General features: G+C 42.9%; 1 protein-coding gene across 9 annotated transcripts in view; it reads left to right on the top strand.

The window, feature by feature from the left end:
• Window positions 1-18,514, top strand: part of dennd1a (DENN/MADD domain containing 1A) — a 185,733-nt gene that overhangs the window by 161,346 nt on the left and 5,873 nt on the right. For 6 of the 9 annotated variants that reach the window (XM_061697489.1, XM_061697487.1, XM_061697491.1 and 3 more), the window contains 2 exons: window positions 8,828-8,892; window positions 9,870-10,104. In XM_061697489.1, the coding sequence (XP_061553473.1) occupies window positions 8,828-8,892; window positions 9,870-10,104 (300 nt within the window). The other 3 variants (XR_009769862.1, XM_061697494.1, XM_061697495.1) reach the window with 3 other exon arrangements.

The following is an 18,514-nucleotide window of genomic DNA, read 5'->3' on the forward strand; positions in this document are numbered from 1 at the left end:
TATATATATATATATATATATATATGTATATATATATACATATATGTATATATATGTATATATATGTATATATATATATATATATATATATATATATACATATATGTATATATATGTATGTATATATATATATATATATATATATATATATATATGTATATATATGTGTATATATATGTGTATATATATATATATATATGTATATATATATGTGTATATATATGTGTATATATATATATATATATGTATATATATATATATATATATATATATATATATATATATATATATATATACAGTCCCCTCCAAAAGTATTGGAACGGGAAGGTCAATTCCTTTTCTTTTCTCTCTCCCTCTCGTACAGTTCAGATGCTTTTTTTTTTGCTCGCTCTGCTTGCTTCGCTTCGCTTCTGTTTAAATTTTTTCTTGCTGTTAAGCTTGTTTCTCTTCTAAAATAATTAGAAGCAGTGACTCCTGTATATTTTTCAACCTGTGGCACTGGCCTTGCTGACACGGCTGCAGGACAAAAAGATGCAGTTGTTCCCAAACAATTGGAGTAAAAGGAGATAAGGCGACACGAGGCCCAGATGTATTCATCAGGGTCATCCAAACAATCGGAGGAGCGAAGGACAAATGAGATGAGCCAGCAAGTTGAATCTCCCACACGCCTCCCTGCCCCATTGGAGCAAAGCCCAACGCAAAACTCACTCTCTACTAGCCTAAGTTCTCTGCTGGGTGTGACAGACAGGATGAAGACGATTGTCAATTTTGGAATGCTACCCACACCACACCAAGATCTTCCTCCCATCCCTTTCTCCCTTCACCTGAAACCAACGTCCACTAAGATGCGAAGGGCCCCTCCTCCACCCATGAAGAACCTTATCTGCGAATCTGACTGATATCTGCAGGGTCTTTTCCAGAATAAGACAGACCCCTATGGAGATAAGACATTTTTGATTCCTGTAATTACAAGGGACAGAAAGCTGGTCAAAGAAATATGACACAAAAAAGTAGAACAACAAACTTAGTAAGGATAAAATGTGAATCTATCAAACCATCGTCTCCAGTTATCTCTGCGAGACTCGTTATTTTCAATATCAGGTCACTGGGTAATAATCAATGTTGATTAATGACATTACAACCTATGACCTGGACTTTTTGTTACGAAATGAAACTTGGTTAACAGAAAGTAGTTGTAATATCATTTTAAATTAGGCGACACCAGCAAATTAAAATTTTATGAACAAGTGTCGAATAGGGAAAAAAGGTGGTGGTATTGCTGTTATTTTTAAGTCATTATTTCAGTGTAAAGAAATTATACTGGGTGATTTTAGCTCTTTTGAATATCTCTCTTTTTTAGTTAAAGGTGACCCAAAGGTCACTGTTTTAATAATTTATAGGCCTCCAAGATACAATATAAAATTTATGGAGTAGTTCTCAGAACTGCTGTCAGTTATTTATTTGACTACAACTATTTTGTCATAACGGGAGACTTTAACATTGATGTTGACAATAACATGGAAAACAAATCTAAAGAACTACACCAGACACATTTGACCTCTCTCAACATATGAAGAGTCCAACCCACACTCAAGGTCACATCTTAGACCAGGTCATCTCTAAGGATGTTGAAATTCTATCAATTGCCATTAAGGATATGGCTATTTCTGACCATTTATGTGTATTCTTTGAATTCCAGATTCTTCCAAAAGTTCAGACAACCTATATGTCTATTAAGAAAAGGTACATAAATGAGAGTACCACCTCTCAGTTTATGGAGACAAACTGTGAATGCTGAGACAGTTAATGAACTTTTGGATAATTTCACCTGTAAAATCTCATAGTCATGAATGCTGTTGCTCCTATTAAAACGAAGACAATGTTGACGTGACCGAGAACACCGTGGAGGAGCACAATGATGGTAAAGACCTCTTAATCAAAGTGTAGGAAAGCAGAACGTAAGTGGAGAACAACTAGACTCCCATCAGGTTAAATATTAGCACAAATCAGCAAAATGATAAAATGATACGACATCTGAAGCCACCCAGGATCAACTCTATTACCATGTCAGAATTTTATAGTTGACCAAAAGATTGTAGAGAAAACGGTTCAGCAGCTGAAACCATCAACGAGCTGTCTTGACTCAATACCATCTGACAAAGCTTTCAACGCTATTGCAAAGTCTGTGCTAGCTGATTTGCAGCACATAATCAATTGCTCACTTCAGTCAGGCGAGTTTCCTAAACCTCTTGAAGTAGCTGCCAAAATAGAATGTTAGTAAGCTATAGACCCATCTCAAATCTCCCTTTCATAGCTTTCAAGATTGTTGAGAAGGTTATTTTTAACCAACTCAGCAATTTCTTGAACTTAAATGGACTTTATTACAAATTTCAATCAGGGTTCCGAACTCATCACAGTACAGAATCTGCTCTTATCAAAGTGCTAAATGACACTGACTCGGGAAAGGTGTCAATTCTGGTCTTGTTGGACCTCAGTGCGGCTTTTGATACGGTAGATCATAATATCCTGCTGAACAGGTTGGAAACGTGGGTAAGAAATGGAACAGTTCTTAAATGGTTCAGGTCCTACCTGAGGAGAAAAGTAGTTATTTTGTAACCATTGGAAGTGTTCAATGTCATCGAATGGCAATTACCTCTGGGGTCCCTAAAGGGTCAGTTCTTGGACCCCTCCTGTTCAGCCTGTATCTGCTTCCCTTGGGTCAAATTCTTCAGAACTTTAATTTTGACTATCATAACTATGCAGATGACACAGTTATATCTAGCAGTGTCTCCAGGTGACTACAGTTCAATTGAGGTATTGTGTCTAAAAAAAATTAGACAAAATTTTCTTCAATTAAACCACAACAAAACTGAGATAATGTTTTTTGGCAATAAATACAAGAGGATTGCTGTTTGTAAATACCTGGAGTCACTCACTTTAAAACCCAAAGACAAAGTCTGAAACCTTGGTGTTCTGATAGATTGTGACCTGATTTTCAACAGTTATATCAAATCAATTACTAAAACTGCCTTCTACCATCTGAAGAACATATCCAGAGTGAAGGCTTGGATGTGTCAAGCAGACCAGGAGAAGCTCATCCATGCTTTTATCTCAAGTAGACTTGACTATTGTAATGGTCTTCTGACTGGACTCTCCAAAAAGAGCATTTAACAGCTGCAGCTCATTCAGAATGCTGCAGCTCGGGTTCTGACCAGAACCTAGAGGTCATAGCATATTACTCCAATTCTAAAGTTTTTACACTGGCTTCCAGTCAGCTTTAGAATAGATTTTAAAGTTCTGCTACTGGTCTATAAATCACAAAATTGTTTAGGTCCTCAATACATGAAATAAATGCTAATGCCATATAAACCCAGTAAGGCTCTGAGATCGACAGACTCGGGTCAAATAGTGGAGCACAGAGTCCAAAGCAAACATGGTGAAGCAGCATTTAGCTGTTATGCTGCACACAAACATCAGCCCCAAGTGTGAAGGTTTTTAAGTCCAGGTTAAAAACTCTTTTTTTTTCCCCCAATGGTTTCGAGAGCATTTGCACTTTTTATATATTTCTTGCACTGGACGCTGTTTTAATTGTCCATCCATCCATTTTCTACCGCTTATCCGGGTCGGGTAGCGGGGGCAGTAGCTTTAGCAGGGACGCCCAGACTTCCCTCTCCCCAGCCACTTCATCCAGCTCTTCCGGAGGGATCCCGAGGCGTTCCTAGGCCAGCCGAAGGACGTAGTCTCTCCAGCGTGTCCTGGGTCGTCCCCGGGGTCTCCTCCCGGTGGGACGTGCCCGGAACACCTCACCAGGGAGGTGTCCGGGAGGCATCCGAATCAGATGCCCCAGCCACCTCATCTGGCTCCTCTCAATGCGGAGGAGCAGCGGCTCTACTCTGAGATCCTCCCGGATGACCGAGCTTCTCACCCTATCTCTAAGGGAGAGCCCGGACACCCTGCGGAGGAAACTCATTTCGGCCGCTTGTATCCGGGATCTCATTCTTTCGGTCACGACCCACAGCTCATGACCATAGGTGAGGGTAGGAACGAAGATCGACCGGTAAATTGAGAGCTTCTTTACCACAACGGACCGATACAAAGTCCGCATCACTGTAGACACTGCACCGATCCGTCTGTCGATCTCCCGTTCCATTCTTCCCTCACTCGTGAACAAGACCCCAAGATACTTGAACTCCTCCACTTGGGGCAGGATCTCATCCCCGACCTGGAGAGGGCATGCCACCCTTTTCCGACTGAGGACCATGGTCTCAGATTTGGAGGTGATGATTCTCATCCCAGCTGCTTCACACTCGGCTGCGAACTGCTCCAGTGAGAGTTGGAGCTCACGGCTTGATGAAGCCAACAGAACCACATCATCAGCAAAAAGCAGAGATGCAATACTGAGGCCACCAAACCGGATCCCCTCTACGCCTTGGCTGCGCCTAGAAATTCTGTCCATAAAAGTTATGAACAGAATCGGCGACAAAGGGCAGCCGTGGCGGAGTCCAAGCCTCACCGGGAACGAGTCTGACTTACTGCCGGATATGCGGACCAAACTCTGACTCCGGTCGTACAGGGACCGAACAGCCCGTATCAGGGGGTTAGGTACCCCATACTCCTGAAGCACCCTCTACAGGACTCCCAGAGGGACACGGTGGAACGCCTTCTCCAAGTCCACAAAACACATGTAGACTGGTTGGGAGAACTCCCATGCACCCTCGAGGACCCTGCCGAGGGTGTAGAGCTGGTCCACTGTTCCACGGCCAGGACGAAAACCACACTGCTCCTCCTGAATCTGAGATTCGACTTCCCGACGGACCCTCCTCTCCAGCACCCCTGAATAGACCTCATGAGAAGGCGTGTCGGTGGAATTGAGGAGGTCTTCGAAGTATTCTCCCCACCGACTCACAACGTCCCGAGTCGAGGTCAGCAGCGCCCCATACCCACTATACACAGTGTTGGTGGTGCACTGCTTTCCTCTCCTGAGACGTCGGTTGGTGGACCAGAATTTCCTCGAAGCCGTCCGGAAGTCTTTCTCCATGGCCTCACCGAACTCCTCCCATACCCGAGTTTTTGCTTCAGCGACCACCAGAGCTGCATTCCGCTTGGCCAGCACTGGCCATCAGCTGCCTCAGGAGTCCCACAGGCCAAAAAGGCCCAATAGGACTCCTTCTTCAGCTTGACGGCATGTTCCTCCCAATCACGCCCTTCCAGGTCTCACTGTCATTGCCCACGTGAGCATTGAAGTCCCCCAACAGAACAATGGAGTCCCCAGCGGGAGCGCTCTCCAGCACCCCCTCCAAGGACTCCAAAAAGGGTGGGTACTCTGAACTGCTGTTTGGTGCATAGGCACAAACAACAGTCAGGACCCGTCCCCCCCCTGCTCGGCGCCTCTCACCGTGGGCAACTCCAGAGTGGAAGAGAGTCCAACCCCTCTCGAGAGGACTGGTACCAGAGCCCAAGCTGTGTGTGGAGGCGAGTCCGACTATATCTACTCGGAACTTCTCGACCTCACACACCAGCTCGGGCTCCTTCCCTGCCAGACAGGTGACATTCCACGTCCCTAGAGCCAGCTTCTGTAGCCGGGGATCGGATCGCCAAGGTCCCCGCCTTCGGCCACCGCCCAGCTCACACTGCACCCGACCCCTATGGCCCCTCCCACAGGTGGTGAGCCCATGGGGAGGGGGACCCACGTTACCCTTTCGGGCTGGCCCCGGCCACCAGGTGCTCGCCTTCGAGCCCCACCACCAGGCCTGGCTCCAGTGCGGGGCCCCGGTGACCCGCGTCCGGGCAAGGGAAAACGAAGTCCATTGTTTGTCGTCATCATTAGGGGTCTTTGAGCCGTGCTTTGTCTGGTCCCTCACCTAGGACCTGTTTGTCATGGGTGACCCTGCCGGCGGCATAAAGCCCCAGAAAACTTAGCTCCTAGGATCACTGGGACACACAAACCCCTCTACCACGACAAGGTGACGGCTCAAGGAGGGGTGTTTAATTGTATTTTTATTTAATTTTTTTCTCTTTGTTTTAAATGTTTGTACGCTGTTCTTTTCTTTGTTTTTAAATGCTTTTAATCATGTAAAGCACATTGAGTTACCTTGTGTATGAAATATGCTATATAAATAAATTTGCTTTGCTTTGCTTTTGTTGTATACAGAAGACATTGGGTTTCAGATAAAAAGATGAATTTGAGACAGAAGTTCCGAATTTCAGGTTGTATTTATCGTCTTTACTCCTAGATGTGTTAAACAACTCAGGACAGAGCAACTTTTGTTGAAACCACCTACGTTTCAAGTGAGCAAAACTATTGGAACAGACATTATTAACTGATTCCCTGCCAATGCCGTCCAAAGATGTCATTCAGAATCAAGCTATTCCCTGCCAATGCCATCTCAAGGCGTTTTTTAACGGTGATGGGTGGTGAGGGTCTTGTGCCGTTTATGTGTAATCGTCAAGCGTCTGGATAAATGGAATGAGGAATGGCACCCTGTAGAGGGCAACAATGCCTTGAGGTGAACATCCCTCCCTCAGAGGAAGAAGAATGAGGAGGCGGGGACGAGGAGACAAAGAGAAGATGGAACCATAATGGCGGAAAAGAGAGAAGACAAAATGAAAAAAAATATTTTATTAAAAAAAAAAATTTTTTTTTAAAAAGCTTTCGGTAAAAGAAATTTATTGCGCCAAGGCTATATTCCTGTGACTGACAGGAATTACCCCTCAGATCATGCGGGGGAATAAAGGATGACGCTCCCAGCCGATCCCTTTTGAGCAAAGCTATCACCAAAAATGCCGGGCCATATGGCGAGATCCTCTCTGCCGCTTGCCAGCTGATCGTCTGCCGACCAGGATTTGAGTAGATGGGATCTGGAATGATCAGATGAGTGAACTCCCTCTGGATCGCTTGGAAGCAGCTGAGCATCATCCCAAGATCCTCCGGATGATAATGAAGGCGAAGGTAACTCGTTTGCAGCTAGCTTTAGCTACATTTGGCGATCAAACACTCTCCTTCAATCCTTGTTACATAAACATCATTTTGTCCCACTAGTTTACGTTACAATGTAACATGTTGCCATTCCTGATTTTAAATTTCCATTTCCAGCTCGTCCATCTTGCAGTAATGGAACACCCGCGAGTCGAATGTCTTTTAGGATTGTGATGACGAAAGGTAATGTTGTTATTTTACCCTTGCATAATACATCATCAGTAAAAAGTATTCACTAGTAATCGTATGTATTTTTTAAAACTTACAGGTTATGCATCCAGCAGACGTTCGACTCCTATTCCAGTACGCAGTGCAAAGAAAAAAAGGTAATTAAAAGCTTCCCCCCCCCCCCACGTCCCACTACAGTAATTTCAACAATGTATTTTAATAGTAATAGTTACATTTCTATACTGCACAGGTTGTGCTTCAAGCAGAAGTAGGGACTGGTTTCAAGGACAAAGACAACCACACAAGATCCCATTCACCGCCATCAAAGAATAAAATACAGATGTGGGGAAAACCTTGCTAGATTTTATGCGCACGGTAATAAAAACCTGGACTATGGAGCAAATGGTTGAGGAGGAAGAAAATGCAGGTATGGGAACCGCATTCGTCCATTCATTTTTGTCTAATGTAAATGCTGTACATAATTATACTTGTAAATAAATATTTTTTTTTTGTCAAAAGTACTTTCTCAGTGTTGTCTTATGTTCTGATGTTTGAGATTTTCACTGAAGAAAAAAATATTGGTGTCAAAGTCGTTCTGCTTGATCTGTCTGCTTTAACAAAAAGGCTGTTTTCTCTGTTATTTTCCTTCAGAAACAGATTTGGCTGAAACTAACCTATATTTGACTGCTGATTACTACAGAACGGTATAAGCTAGAGAAAAAAAAATGTTTCTGATGAAGAAGAGAGTCTGATCTTTCTTTTGGTGGTGTTTACATAGTCATAGCACACAATATTCTGTGGGGCTTGAAAAATGAGTGAAATTGCTTGAAAATACCTGGCAGTCTGGTGGTTCCCTGCTCAGGAAACGGATGGGAGTGAATGAGGTAAATTAACTTAAAGTGAATAACATTGAATATTTGGTCGCCATCATTATCATCCGGAGGATCTTGGGATGATGCTCGGCTGCTTCCAAGCGATCCAGAGGGAGTTCACTCATCTGATAACCCTAACCCGTTCCAGAAGCAGCCATGCAAGCCCAAGCCATGACATTACCTCCACCATTCTACACAGATGAGCTTGTGTGTTTTGGATCCTAACCAGATCCTTTCTTTCTCCATTTGGCCATCTGATAGTAGCATCTTTGCATCTTGCATGGCTGCTTCTAAGCGCGTTGTGTCACATACTCCCCTGCCTGCTAACGTCTTCGCAAACCGTCACCGCGGTAAACCTGATTTGCTGTTTAGATTTTCAATGTTTCTTGATGTGCAAAACTGCGATGCGAGACCGTTTATTTCCAGCCTTGCACATACGCCGGTATGCAATGTTGTGCATTTGTGGATGCAGATTCACCATGCTTTGTGTCCCTGATTTTATATATTTCCTTCTCAAGGCCACCTTGTGCTTTTTGTTTTTTGCTCATGTCGTTGCTAAATAATATACCATGTATATATTTATATACACACTGTTTTCATATATTGTATGAATATTGCTGCTATGGGACCTTAATTTCCCTCAGAGGAATAATAAAATATATCTGTCAGTCTCTCCATCCATATGTCCATCTAATATCGGTAAAAGACTACTGTATTGGCATTCCTATTCTTTTTATAGTGTGTCATTTGAAGTACTGTAAAAGCAGTATTCTTAGATTTTACATTTGTTTCCCCCCACCCACTGTTACAGACGCAGTCACCCATGCTGTTGAAGAAAAACAATTGTAATGAAAGTCTGGAAAGTTGTCACAACCAGTAAGCCAACTTGAATTATGTTCTAACAACACACTTTCCATTTTGTGGTTTACAAGAAACATCACTACATATTTTGGTGGTGGCCAGTGAAAAACTGACTCAATTATCGCCATAAAAGAGAAATTTTGAAAATAGAAATTATTTATTGGAAAGGGCAACTTAAATGTTATTGTTTCAGACAGGTGTTAATGCAGTTCAAACACATGAAGTGAGGATAGTTTTATCGCCTATTTTGAAAACTACCTCCTCTCTGTTCGTGGCTATGTTGTTGGTGTGGGAACTGCACATCTGTGGGGACGCGCTTTGAAGTATGGAAGCCGCTAAAACAAATAATTTGAATTAAAAAAAAAAAAAGAATCCTCCTGAAAAATTAACTCAACGCCCAGCCTCATGTTAGGAACATTTTTCCATTTTCTTGCATCGTGAAGGTAGGAGCAGGATTTGCCCTGATAATGATGTTGGTGTCCCAAAAAGGAAAAGCTAATATGAGTTAGCAGTAATTGCTCATGTCAGAACACTTCAAAAATGTAGAGCAATTGATTCACACTGTAGACACATTTTTTTTATGAATGTTGATTAAATAGTGATATGTTAATGTGTAAATATGTGATTTCAATATGACTGCTCATAATTTTGTTTAACATATTTTTTTTGTTTGTATAATTGTAATAGCATACAACATATCTACACAGCAGCACAGCAGTTTAAGAAAACTATCCAATTTACTGCATTAATGTGAACCACAATTGAGATTAGGAGGTTGGCTTGGCCCTCAACAACTGCTACAGTTTCTCTCGTGGCCCCTTGGTAAAATGAATTTCCCTTCCCTGATCTAGGTTAACCAAGCAAGGCATATTTTCCCTTGTATACTTAATATTTTTTTTTAAACACAAAAAAGTTCACTAACACAAGCATTCACACATACTTGCGAATTATATATTGTGACTGCATCATTGAGTCCAGTCATGTCTCCACAGGCCACAGCGATACTACTCACTAAGGGACGATGAGTGGATAGAAGAACATGGTTCTAATTTGGGTATAGAATCTCCCAGCCCGCTTCAAGAGAACCTTTCCAATGTCAGCATACTCACAAATCTCTTCAGCTGCCTGGATGAGGATGATAGCCAACCACTTCCTTTGGCTAAAAGTCTTGAGGACCTGAAGAGTCTGCAAGACTATGAAAAGCTTCAAGCCACGTTCACCTGTCAGGTCAGAGATGTGTTTGTTTTATTATCTTACATTTTAACTTAATTTGCTTACATTTTTACACAGACTATGCACTCGCCAATGTCAAGTATAACCACATTATATACAGTGGGTTCGGAAAGTATTCAGACCCCCTTAGATCTTTCACTCTTTGTTATATTGCAGCCATTTGCTAAAATCATTAAGTTATTTTTCCCCCTCATTAATGTACACACAGCACGCCATATTGACAGAAAAAAACGGAATTTTGAATGTTTTGCTGATTTATTTAAAAAGAAAAACTGAAATATCACACAGCCGTAAGTATTCAGACCCTTTGCTCAGTATTTAGTGGAAGCACCGTTTTGAGCTAATAGAGCCATTAGTCTTTTTGTGAATGATGCAACAGGTTTTTCACACCTGGATTTAGGGATTCTCTTTCCATTCCTCCTTGCAGATCCTCTCCAGTTCTGTCAGGTTGGATGGTGAACCTTGGTGGAGAACCATTTTCAGGTCTCTCCAGAGATGCTCAATTGGGTTTAAGTCAGGGCTCTGGCTGGGCCATTCAAGAACAGGAGTTGTTCTGAAGCCACTTCCTTTATTATTTTAGCTGTGTGCTTAGGGTCAATGTCTTGTTGGAAGGTGAACCAGTTTGAGGTCCTGAGAACTCTGGAGAAGGTTTTCATCCAGGATATCACTGTACTTGGCTGCATTCATCTTTCCTTCGATTGCAACCAGTCGTCCTGTCCCTGCAGTTGAAAAACACCCCCACAGCATGATGCTGCCACCACCATGCTTCACTGTTGGGACTGTATTGGACAGGTGATGAGCAGTGCCTGGTTTTCTCCACACATACCGCTTAGAATTAAGGCCGATAAGTTCTATCTTGGTCTCATCAGACCAGAGAATCTTATTTCTCACCATCTTGGAGTCCTTCAGGTGTTTTTTAGCAAACTCCATGCGGGCTTTCATGTGTCTTGCACTGAGGAGAGGGTTCCATCGGGCCACTCTGCCATGAAACGCCGACTGGTCGAGGGTTGCAGTTGACGTGCAGCAGAATTTTTTTTGTAACCTTGGCCAGATCTGTGCCTTACCACAATTCTGTCTCTGAGCTCTTCAGGCAGTTCCTTTGACCTCATGATTCTCATTTGCTCTGACATGCACTGTGAGCTGAAATGTATTATATAGACAGGTGTGTGACTTTCCTAATCAAGTCCAATCAGTATAATCAAACACAGCTGGACTCCAATGAAGATGTAGAATCATCTCAAGGATGATCAGAAGAAATGGACAACACCCGAGTTAAATACATGAGTTGTCACAGCAAAGGGTCTGAATACTTGGCTGTGTGATAGTTCAGTTTTTCTTTTATAATAAATCTGCAAAATTTTCAGCAATTCCGTTTTTTTCTGTCAATATGGGGTGCTGTGTGTACATTAATGAGGGGGGGAAATTATTTTAGCAAATGGCTGCAATATAACAAAGAGTGAAATATTTAAGGGGATCTGAATACTTTCTCTGGCAACCAGTTCAGGGTGTACCCAGCCTCCTGCCCGATGACAGCTGGGATAGGCTCCAGCACGCCCGCGACCCTAGTGAGGAGAAGCGGCTCAGAAAATGGATGGATGAATACTTTCTGTACCCACTGTAGCTTGATTCAACCCAAGAGCTGTATTTTGAATCTTTTAAATGACCAAAAGTTGATCATTCGAGTTTCAATTAGGATTCAGGTTGTCCCAAAAGTCTTTTTACAAATTAGTGGCCACTAGAGGGTGTGCGAGTTGCTGCTTGTTACTGTATTTTTCATCGGTTCATCGTGAATAGATTAAGGCAATAATCCCTCGCTATATCATGGTTCACTTGTCACGGCCATGCTATATTGTAAATTTTCTGTTAAACATATAGTTTATTTTCACGGAAATTCTCACTATGCAGTAATCCTTTCTTAATCGCGTGGGTTCGTTTCCGGACCACTCCTGCAATAGGTGAAATCTGCAAAGTAGTGGCCACTTATTTTTAAGATTACACTTATTTTAAAGCTCTATGAACCTCCTCAGACTCTTAATAATCTTCCCTGCACTCCTATTAACCTCTACTATAGTGTTTCAAACACTTTCTATACTCTTACACACCTTTTAAATTCTTAAACATACAGTAATCCACAATAGTACTGTACACTTAGATACATTTTATTCCTTGTATTACAGTGGAACCTCAGGTTATGAACTCAGTTTGTTCCATGACCCTGTTTGTTACCCAAAACGTTCTTAAACTGAAGTCGTTTCCCATTGAAAATGGGAAATGGAAATGCAATTATTCCGTTCCAGTCCCTAATTAAGTTATACTTTTTTTTTTTTATCAGTGTGTGGTTAAAAAGTAAATATAGTGCAATTATAGAAAAAGTGAAAACACACTATTATCAAGAAATAAAACACTAGATTAACATAATTTATTACGCATTAACTTTAATTTCGGAGGGAAAGGGGAGGAGGATTGCAGCTCCTCATTGAATCAGAGTCTTCTTCCATAGTAATTCTTTCATAAACAATTTGGTGGCTGCTGATCACATCTGATTGGCTGAATGTGCGTGTAGGCAGAACCTGTGCTCTGCGCACGCATGTTCAGAGCAACCAAAAGTGGTGGAATTAACAATAGACACCAAACCTCTGATAGCTTGGCTGTTTATGATACATTAGCTTGAAATAGATTATTTTGTCCCACACATTCTCAATGAAGAACTCACTTATTTAGGACCTGCCTGACAAAGTGAAGTAGACCAAATGATCCTCACAAGCTAGGCATCATGCAGAGATTTAAAATTCAGGAAAAAATGAGAAAGAAAGTAAGTGAGATCTGTCAATGTGTAAAAGGTTTTAAAGCCTTTTCTAAAGCTTTGGTACTCCAGCGAACTATAGTGAGAGCCATTTTCCACGAATGGCGAAAACATAGAACAGTGGTGAACCTTCCCACAATGGCCGGCCGACCCAAATTACCCCAAGAGCGCAGTCACTTCCTGACCACACTCACCATTGCTCTGGACTGTTGACTGAAAGTATTTAAAGTCCTCCACCCTTGCTATCTCTTCTCCCTGTAGCCTCATCCTTCCCCCACCACCCCTCTCATTCATGCACATATATTCTGTGACTTCGGCTAATCTTCATTCCTCTCCTTTCCAGTGCATGCCTCCATCTTTCTAACTGTTCCACCACCCTGCTTTCACTCAAGGTCACAATGTCATCTGCAAACATCATGGTCCACGGGGATTCCAGTCGAACCTCATCTGTCAGCCTATCCATCACCACTGCAAACATGAAGGGGCTCAGGGCTGATCCCTGATGCAGTCCCACCTCCACCTTAAATTCCTCTGTCACACCTAAAGCACACCTCGCCACTGTTCTGCTGCCCTTGTACATGTCCTGTATTATTATAACATACTTCTCTGCCACTCCAGACTTCCGCATGCAGTACCACGATTCGTCTCTGGGTACTCTGTCATAGGCTAACTCTAGATCCACAAAGACACTAAGTAGCTCCTTCTGAGCTTCTCTGTACTATTCCACCAACATCCTCAAGGCAAATAATGCATCTGTGTTACTCTTTCTAGGCATGAAACCATACTGTTGCTCGCAAATACTCACTTCTGTCCTGAGTCTAGCCTCCACGACCGTACAAACCTGTATTGCCGGTTCTTTTTTTTCTGGTTGAGTTAAAACTGCAATGATTCGGCTGGATGAAAAATTTATTTATTTATTCGAAAATACAAAGTCAGACAATAAGGTTGGAAAAGGTTCAGTGTTGGGCTCTCCCGCAGGTGGCTCAGACCAACGTCCGTGTTGGAGAGACCGCAGAAGTTCTTGTCCGCTTGTTTGGTGGCCAAAACTGCTTCCCGTCGTGACGTAATGCAGTCGCGGAGCAATCCGAGCTTCACCCTAGTGTTTGGGGTCCGTTCGGAAATTCAGTCCGTTGTTCCCATCGTGCCCCAAGACCGCGGCACCCAGAGACAGAGCGTGCTCCACTTTCTATAACTTTACTACTGAACGTGTTTGCTATTGCTAGGGATGCGTCAGTTCATCCGCAAAATTGAATGTGTCAGTTTTACTTGTATCAAGTGGGACACACACAACCAACGCTCTGAGTTACCCAAGATTCCGTGTTGCGGAGAGCGCGCCCGGAGTGAACTTCCCAAAGCACGCTGTTTATATGGTGTGCATTTGTTGCATCAGTGCGACTAAGTCTAATGCAATTATATGTTTATAAGTATATCTGGATGTGTATCTGTAATGGGAGGTATCAAATAAAAGTGTATGCAGTGTTGTGTAAGCGTGCAGCCAGTAATTTCTAACAACTCTCCCTGTTGAGGTGGCTCAACCCTGTCACCTCACAAACATTGTGTGTGTGTGTGTGTGTGTGTGTGTGTGTGTGTGTGTGTGTGTGTGTGAGAACAATGTGTAGCCTATATGTAGACCACCGTACCTAACACCGAAGTACCCGGACCCCGAACGGGTTTGACTTAAACACCGACAAAGGGTGGTGACTAGGTGTGTGCGACAGTTGGAAAAACCTAACAATATGTATTACAGAAAAAAGGTGGGGACTAGTTCCCCCTAAGTGTGTGTGCATGGCACCAAATGTGTGTCCTACATGTCAACGCCCATACCCAACACCGAAGTACCCGGCCCCCCAACGGATTTGACTTAAACTCTCTCGACGACCCACCGCTCGGTCGATGCATCTTATGATCACCGCCCTAATGAACGGCAAACAACAACAACCGCAAAACACAAAAACCCCAAGTATAGTGCCAATTGAGATTACCAAACTACCATTTATCCATTTCCATTTGCCAAACCATCTTTCCAATAGATCATGAAACGTATCAGTTATTCCCGATTGTTCTTTAAGTTCATTAGATAAGGCCCTCAGACCGTTAAGTGTTTTGGTGAGGCTCCCGTCTGGAGCCGTATTATTGGGAATTAATTTGGAGGAGCTTTCGCCAATCAAGGAGCACACACCTCCTCTTTCTGCCAATATGGAGTCGAGTGCCAGCCTATTGTGATAGGCAACTAACTAGGTGGCATCCATTTGGGTATGCACCGCCGCGAAGCCATCGCGTGTAAAATTTGTCAACCTTTGAACATTATAATGTATGTAGTTTATGCGATCTATGTTTTTGTTTGGGGTTATCGCAACGAAAATAGGCTCAAAATCTGGTGCAATTTGGTCAACTAATTTATACTCATCCAGGACGGCTCGTGGGACTCCTGAGGCGTCAATGTAGACAGGAGTCCCAGCCATGGGCTCCACAGTCCGTTTCCTCCTCGTGAGGGTAGGCAGCAGGATTGACAACTGTTTGGCAATGTCCAGGTCCGACACACTGTAGATCTGTATGGGTGAGAGAAGGGAGACAAAAGCACACCTCCCAGCCTGCTTGGGTGCTAAGCCAGCACTGGCGTTACCATGTGCTCCAAATGTGTCAGCTTTGGAAAGAATGTGTGTGACTGCATGAGGTAGTTTTACAGATGCTGCCAATTCGAGGAGCAATTTGTGTTGTATCACTAGTGTGCCTGTAGTGGTCAGTAAAATCACTTCTTTGCCATGCAGCTATGTCTACAAGCAGTGCCCTGCAGGAATAGGCCAAGTCTGTGTATATATGTACAGTCTTACCTGCCACCAGTTGACACGGACCGCATGGAGTTCTGCCGACTGGGCTGAGTGTGGTGGTGGTAGTTCTTCCTGCTTCAAGGATTGAAAACACATTCTCTTCTCCTATATTTGGTGTCGTGATTGCATATGACACGACTTTATGTCCCATGTTCGGCCCAGATGACTGTGCCCGTCTGTAAACAATGTCATGTCTGGGTTTTCCTGTGCTGTGCTGCATACTCATATTGTTTGTGCCAATTCTTCTTCCATGGCTACTTGCGAAGTAGCTGTTGCGAAGTAGCTGTTGTGTTGTTGTTGTAGGGGACCATGACGACATGGTTGTCGTCATGGTCCCCTAATAAGCCTGCTAGGTTCGCTTGTACATTTGTTGTGAAATGTAGGTTGGCTTGTCTTAGCATCTCCATGAGTTTTAGATTTCTTGGGTGAGAGTGTGAATCTTTTGCTGTTCAGCAATGGCGTTAGCACATGGTTGATATGTATGTGTATGTCACCCCCTGTTGTTATGTACCAGTCAGGGATTTCGCACTTGCTGACACTTGCACATACTTTCTGGCCTTTTTCAGCTCGCTCAACAAGATCCAGAGTTGTAACAAAGGATCTTCGTCCCTTGAGGACTGTGCTACAAAAGCATAGTACTCACCATACCTTTATTTTCAGACACATCAAGGTGAAAAAGACTCCTTAGTCCTCCTCAGGTGTGTCCTGTAACGGCCCATCACTCAGTTACAGCAGAATATGGAAATAATTTCCATATTCCTCGATTATATGTGATTTTACTTCTTGCATTAAGTAATTATATGTGCAGTGCGCAGGGTCGTGTGGTGGCGTGTATGACCAGAGATTAAGAATCCATGGTACCTATTTGTCAGCATGTGTTTTTAGTGGAAACTCATAGAAATTGGTTAACTCTCCCCACCACATCACAGCACCAGTCTCAGTCTCATCCAGACCCTCCTCCGCAGCCACCTGCAGCATGCAACAGTGGACCTTACCATTTGGCAAAATGACATCAGTCAGTGCACAGGACTGCTACCTGCAACTCATGAAGCAGATTCTCGGGCACAAAGATTTGTTGGACACCACTTATTTATGAGAAACTGATGGGTGTAAATCCTGTTATCAAAATGACACTTTCACCGGCATACCCAAACAGTAGTTTTCAGGTTTACTCGAAAATCCAACCACAGTGGATTTTGATCAAATGGAAATGTGCTAATTTAATAACCTGTTCCTTATGTCCTCCAGTTGTGTCTATCTATTTTTATATTTTATTTAAATGTTTTGCCACAAACACGAACTATGTACAGACACAAATATCAAATATCTCTATATGCCAAAATTTTATGTAACAACGATTCGTCTTCATCCTAATGTAGTTAAGAATTTGCTCCCTCGCATGTGTGCATCTTTTCAAAATATTAGTCAACGTAAATGTCCATTCATCCATTTTCTGAACCACTTATCCTCAAGCGGGTCGCGGGAGTGCTGGAGCCTATCCCAGTTAACTGTGGGGCACACCCTGGACTGGTTGCCAGTCAATCGCAGGGCACACAGAAAAAACAACCATTCGCGCTCACAGTCTGGAAAAAAGTCTGTTGTATTTATGGAACGATAACCTGCCCTCCTCTGCCTCAGATGGGGTACTGGCTACCACCAAGACAGGATTTGTACTTATATTGGATAATGATTCGCTGAAGCACTTCACCAACACATACGTGTGTAAGCAATGCTGTGCGTCCCTGCTCATTTTTGTGTGTCTCAGACGCGGGACGCACATCAAACGAGATCCCTGATTGTGTGTAGTTAGCCAGAATATCAAGTCTGTTTATATGGCTAAACCTTTAGCCACACTTAACCAGTCCTCGTCATTGGGAGGGAAGCCGATAAAGCCTTAACGATGTGGGCCCAATTAAAACTACCTATATGTGCCCTGCGACTGGCTGGCGAGCAGTTCAGGGTGTACCCCACCTCTCGCCTGAAGATAGCTGTGATAGGCTCCAGCAGGCCTGCAACACCAGTGAGGATAAGCGGTACAGAAAATGGATGGATGGATGGATAGTCATCAATTAGGACAAGGGCTGAACACTGACAGCAATCCTACTGCTACTGCTACAAGAGCATCATTGTGTAATGTGTGGGTATAGCGGTAACGTGGAGAGTGACATGAGTAACACTTTTCATCACCAAGATGTGCATATAAAAGTGGTTCAAATGGGAAACTATATTAAATGTTTATTAATGTTCTGATTAATTGAAGTGTTGAGATGGTTCACTTATTTTATAATCATCAAGAAGGATCTTAAGGGGACTTTATATCGAATTTTATTAAATTCAAACTTTTTAGTTGAAGATAAACATGAACTTATTTAGTGCCAGAGACGTATTATGTTTTCCTTATTTTTAATAATTTTTTTGGTAATTTTATTTATGTATTATTGTCATAGCGGGTTTGGCGCAGCTCCACTATATGTATCAAAGGCTTGGAAAGGATTTTAGTTTGATAAATCGACAGTAGGTGGCAGCAGTGGCTTTGATCAGAGCGTTGCTCCTAGAAGTACCAAAGTCCAAGCTGAAGCTTGGAGGCGATAGCATTTTCCATTGCTGGTCCTAAACTGTGGAATGACCTCCCAGTGGAAATCAGACTACCCTCACTACCAGGTTTTATGTTTGTTTACCTGTCCTGCTCGGCTGTTTGGCCATGCAGAAAGGAGGAGCACTATACCTTTTATGCCGGAACAGTTTTTCTGTGCAACGGGAGTTTTATATACTG

This window comes from Phycodurus eques, chromosome 15 (assembly GCF_024500275.1).
Source record: "Phycodurus eques isolate BA_2022a chromosome 15, UOR_Pequ_1.1, whole genome shotgun sequence".
Lineage (NCBI taxonomy): Eukaryota > Metazoa > Chordata > Actinopteri > Syngnathiformes > Syngnathidae > Phycodurus > Phycodurus eques.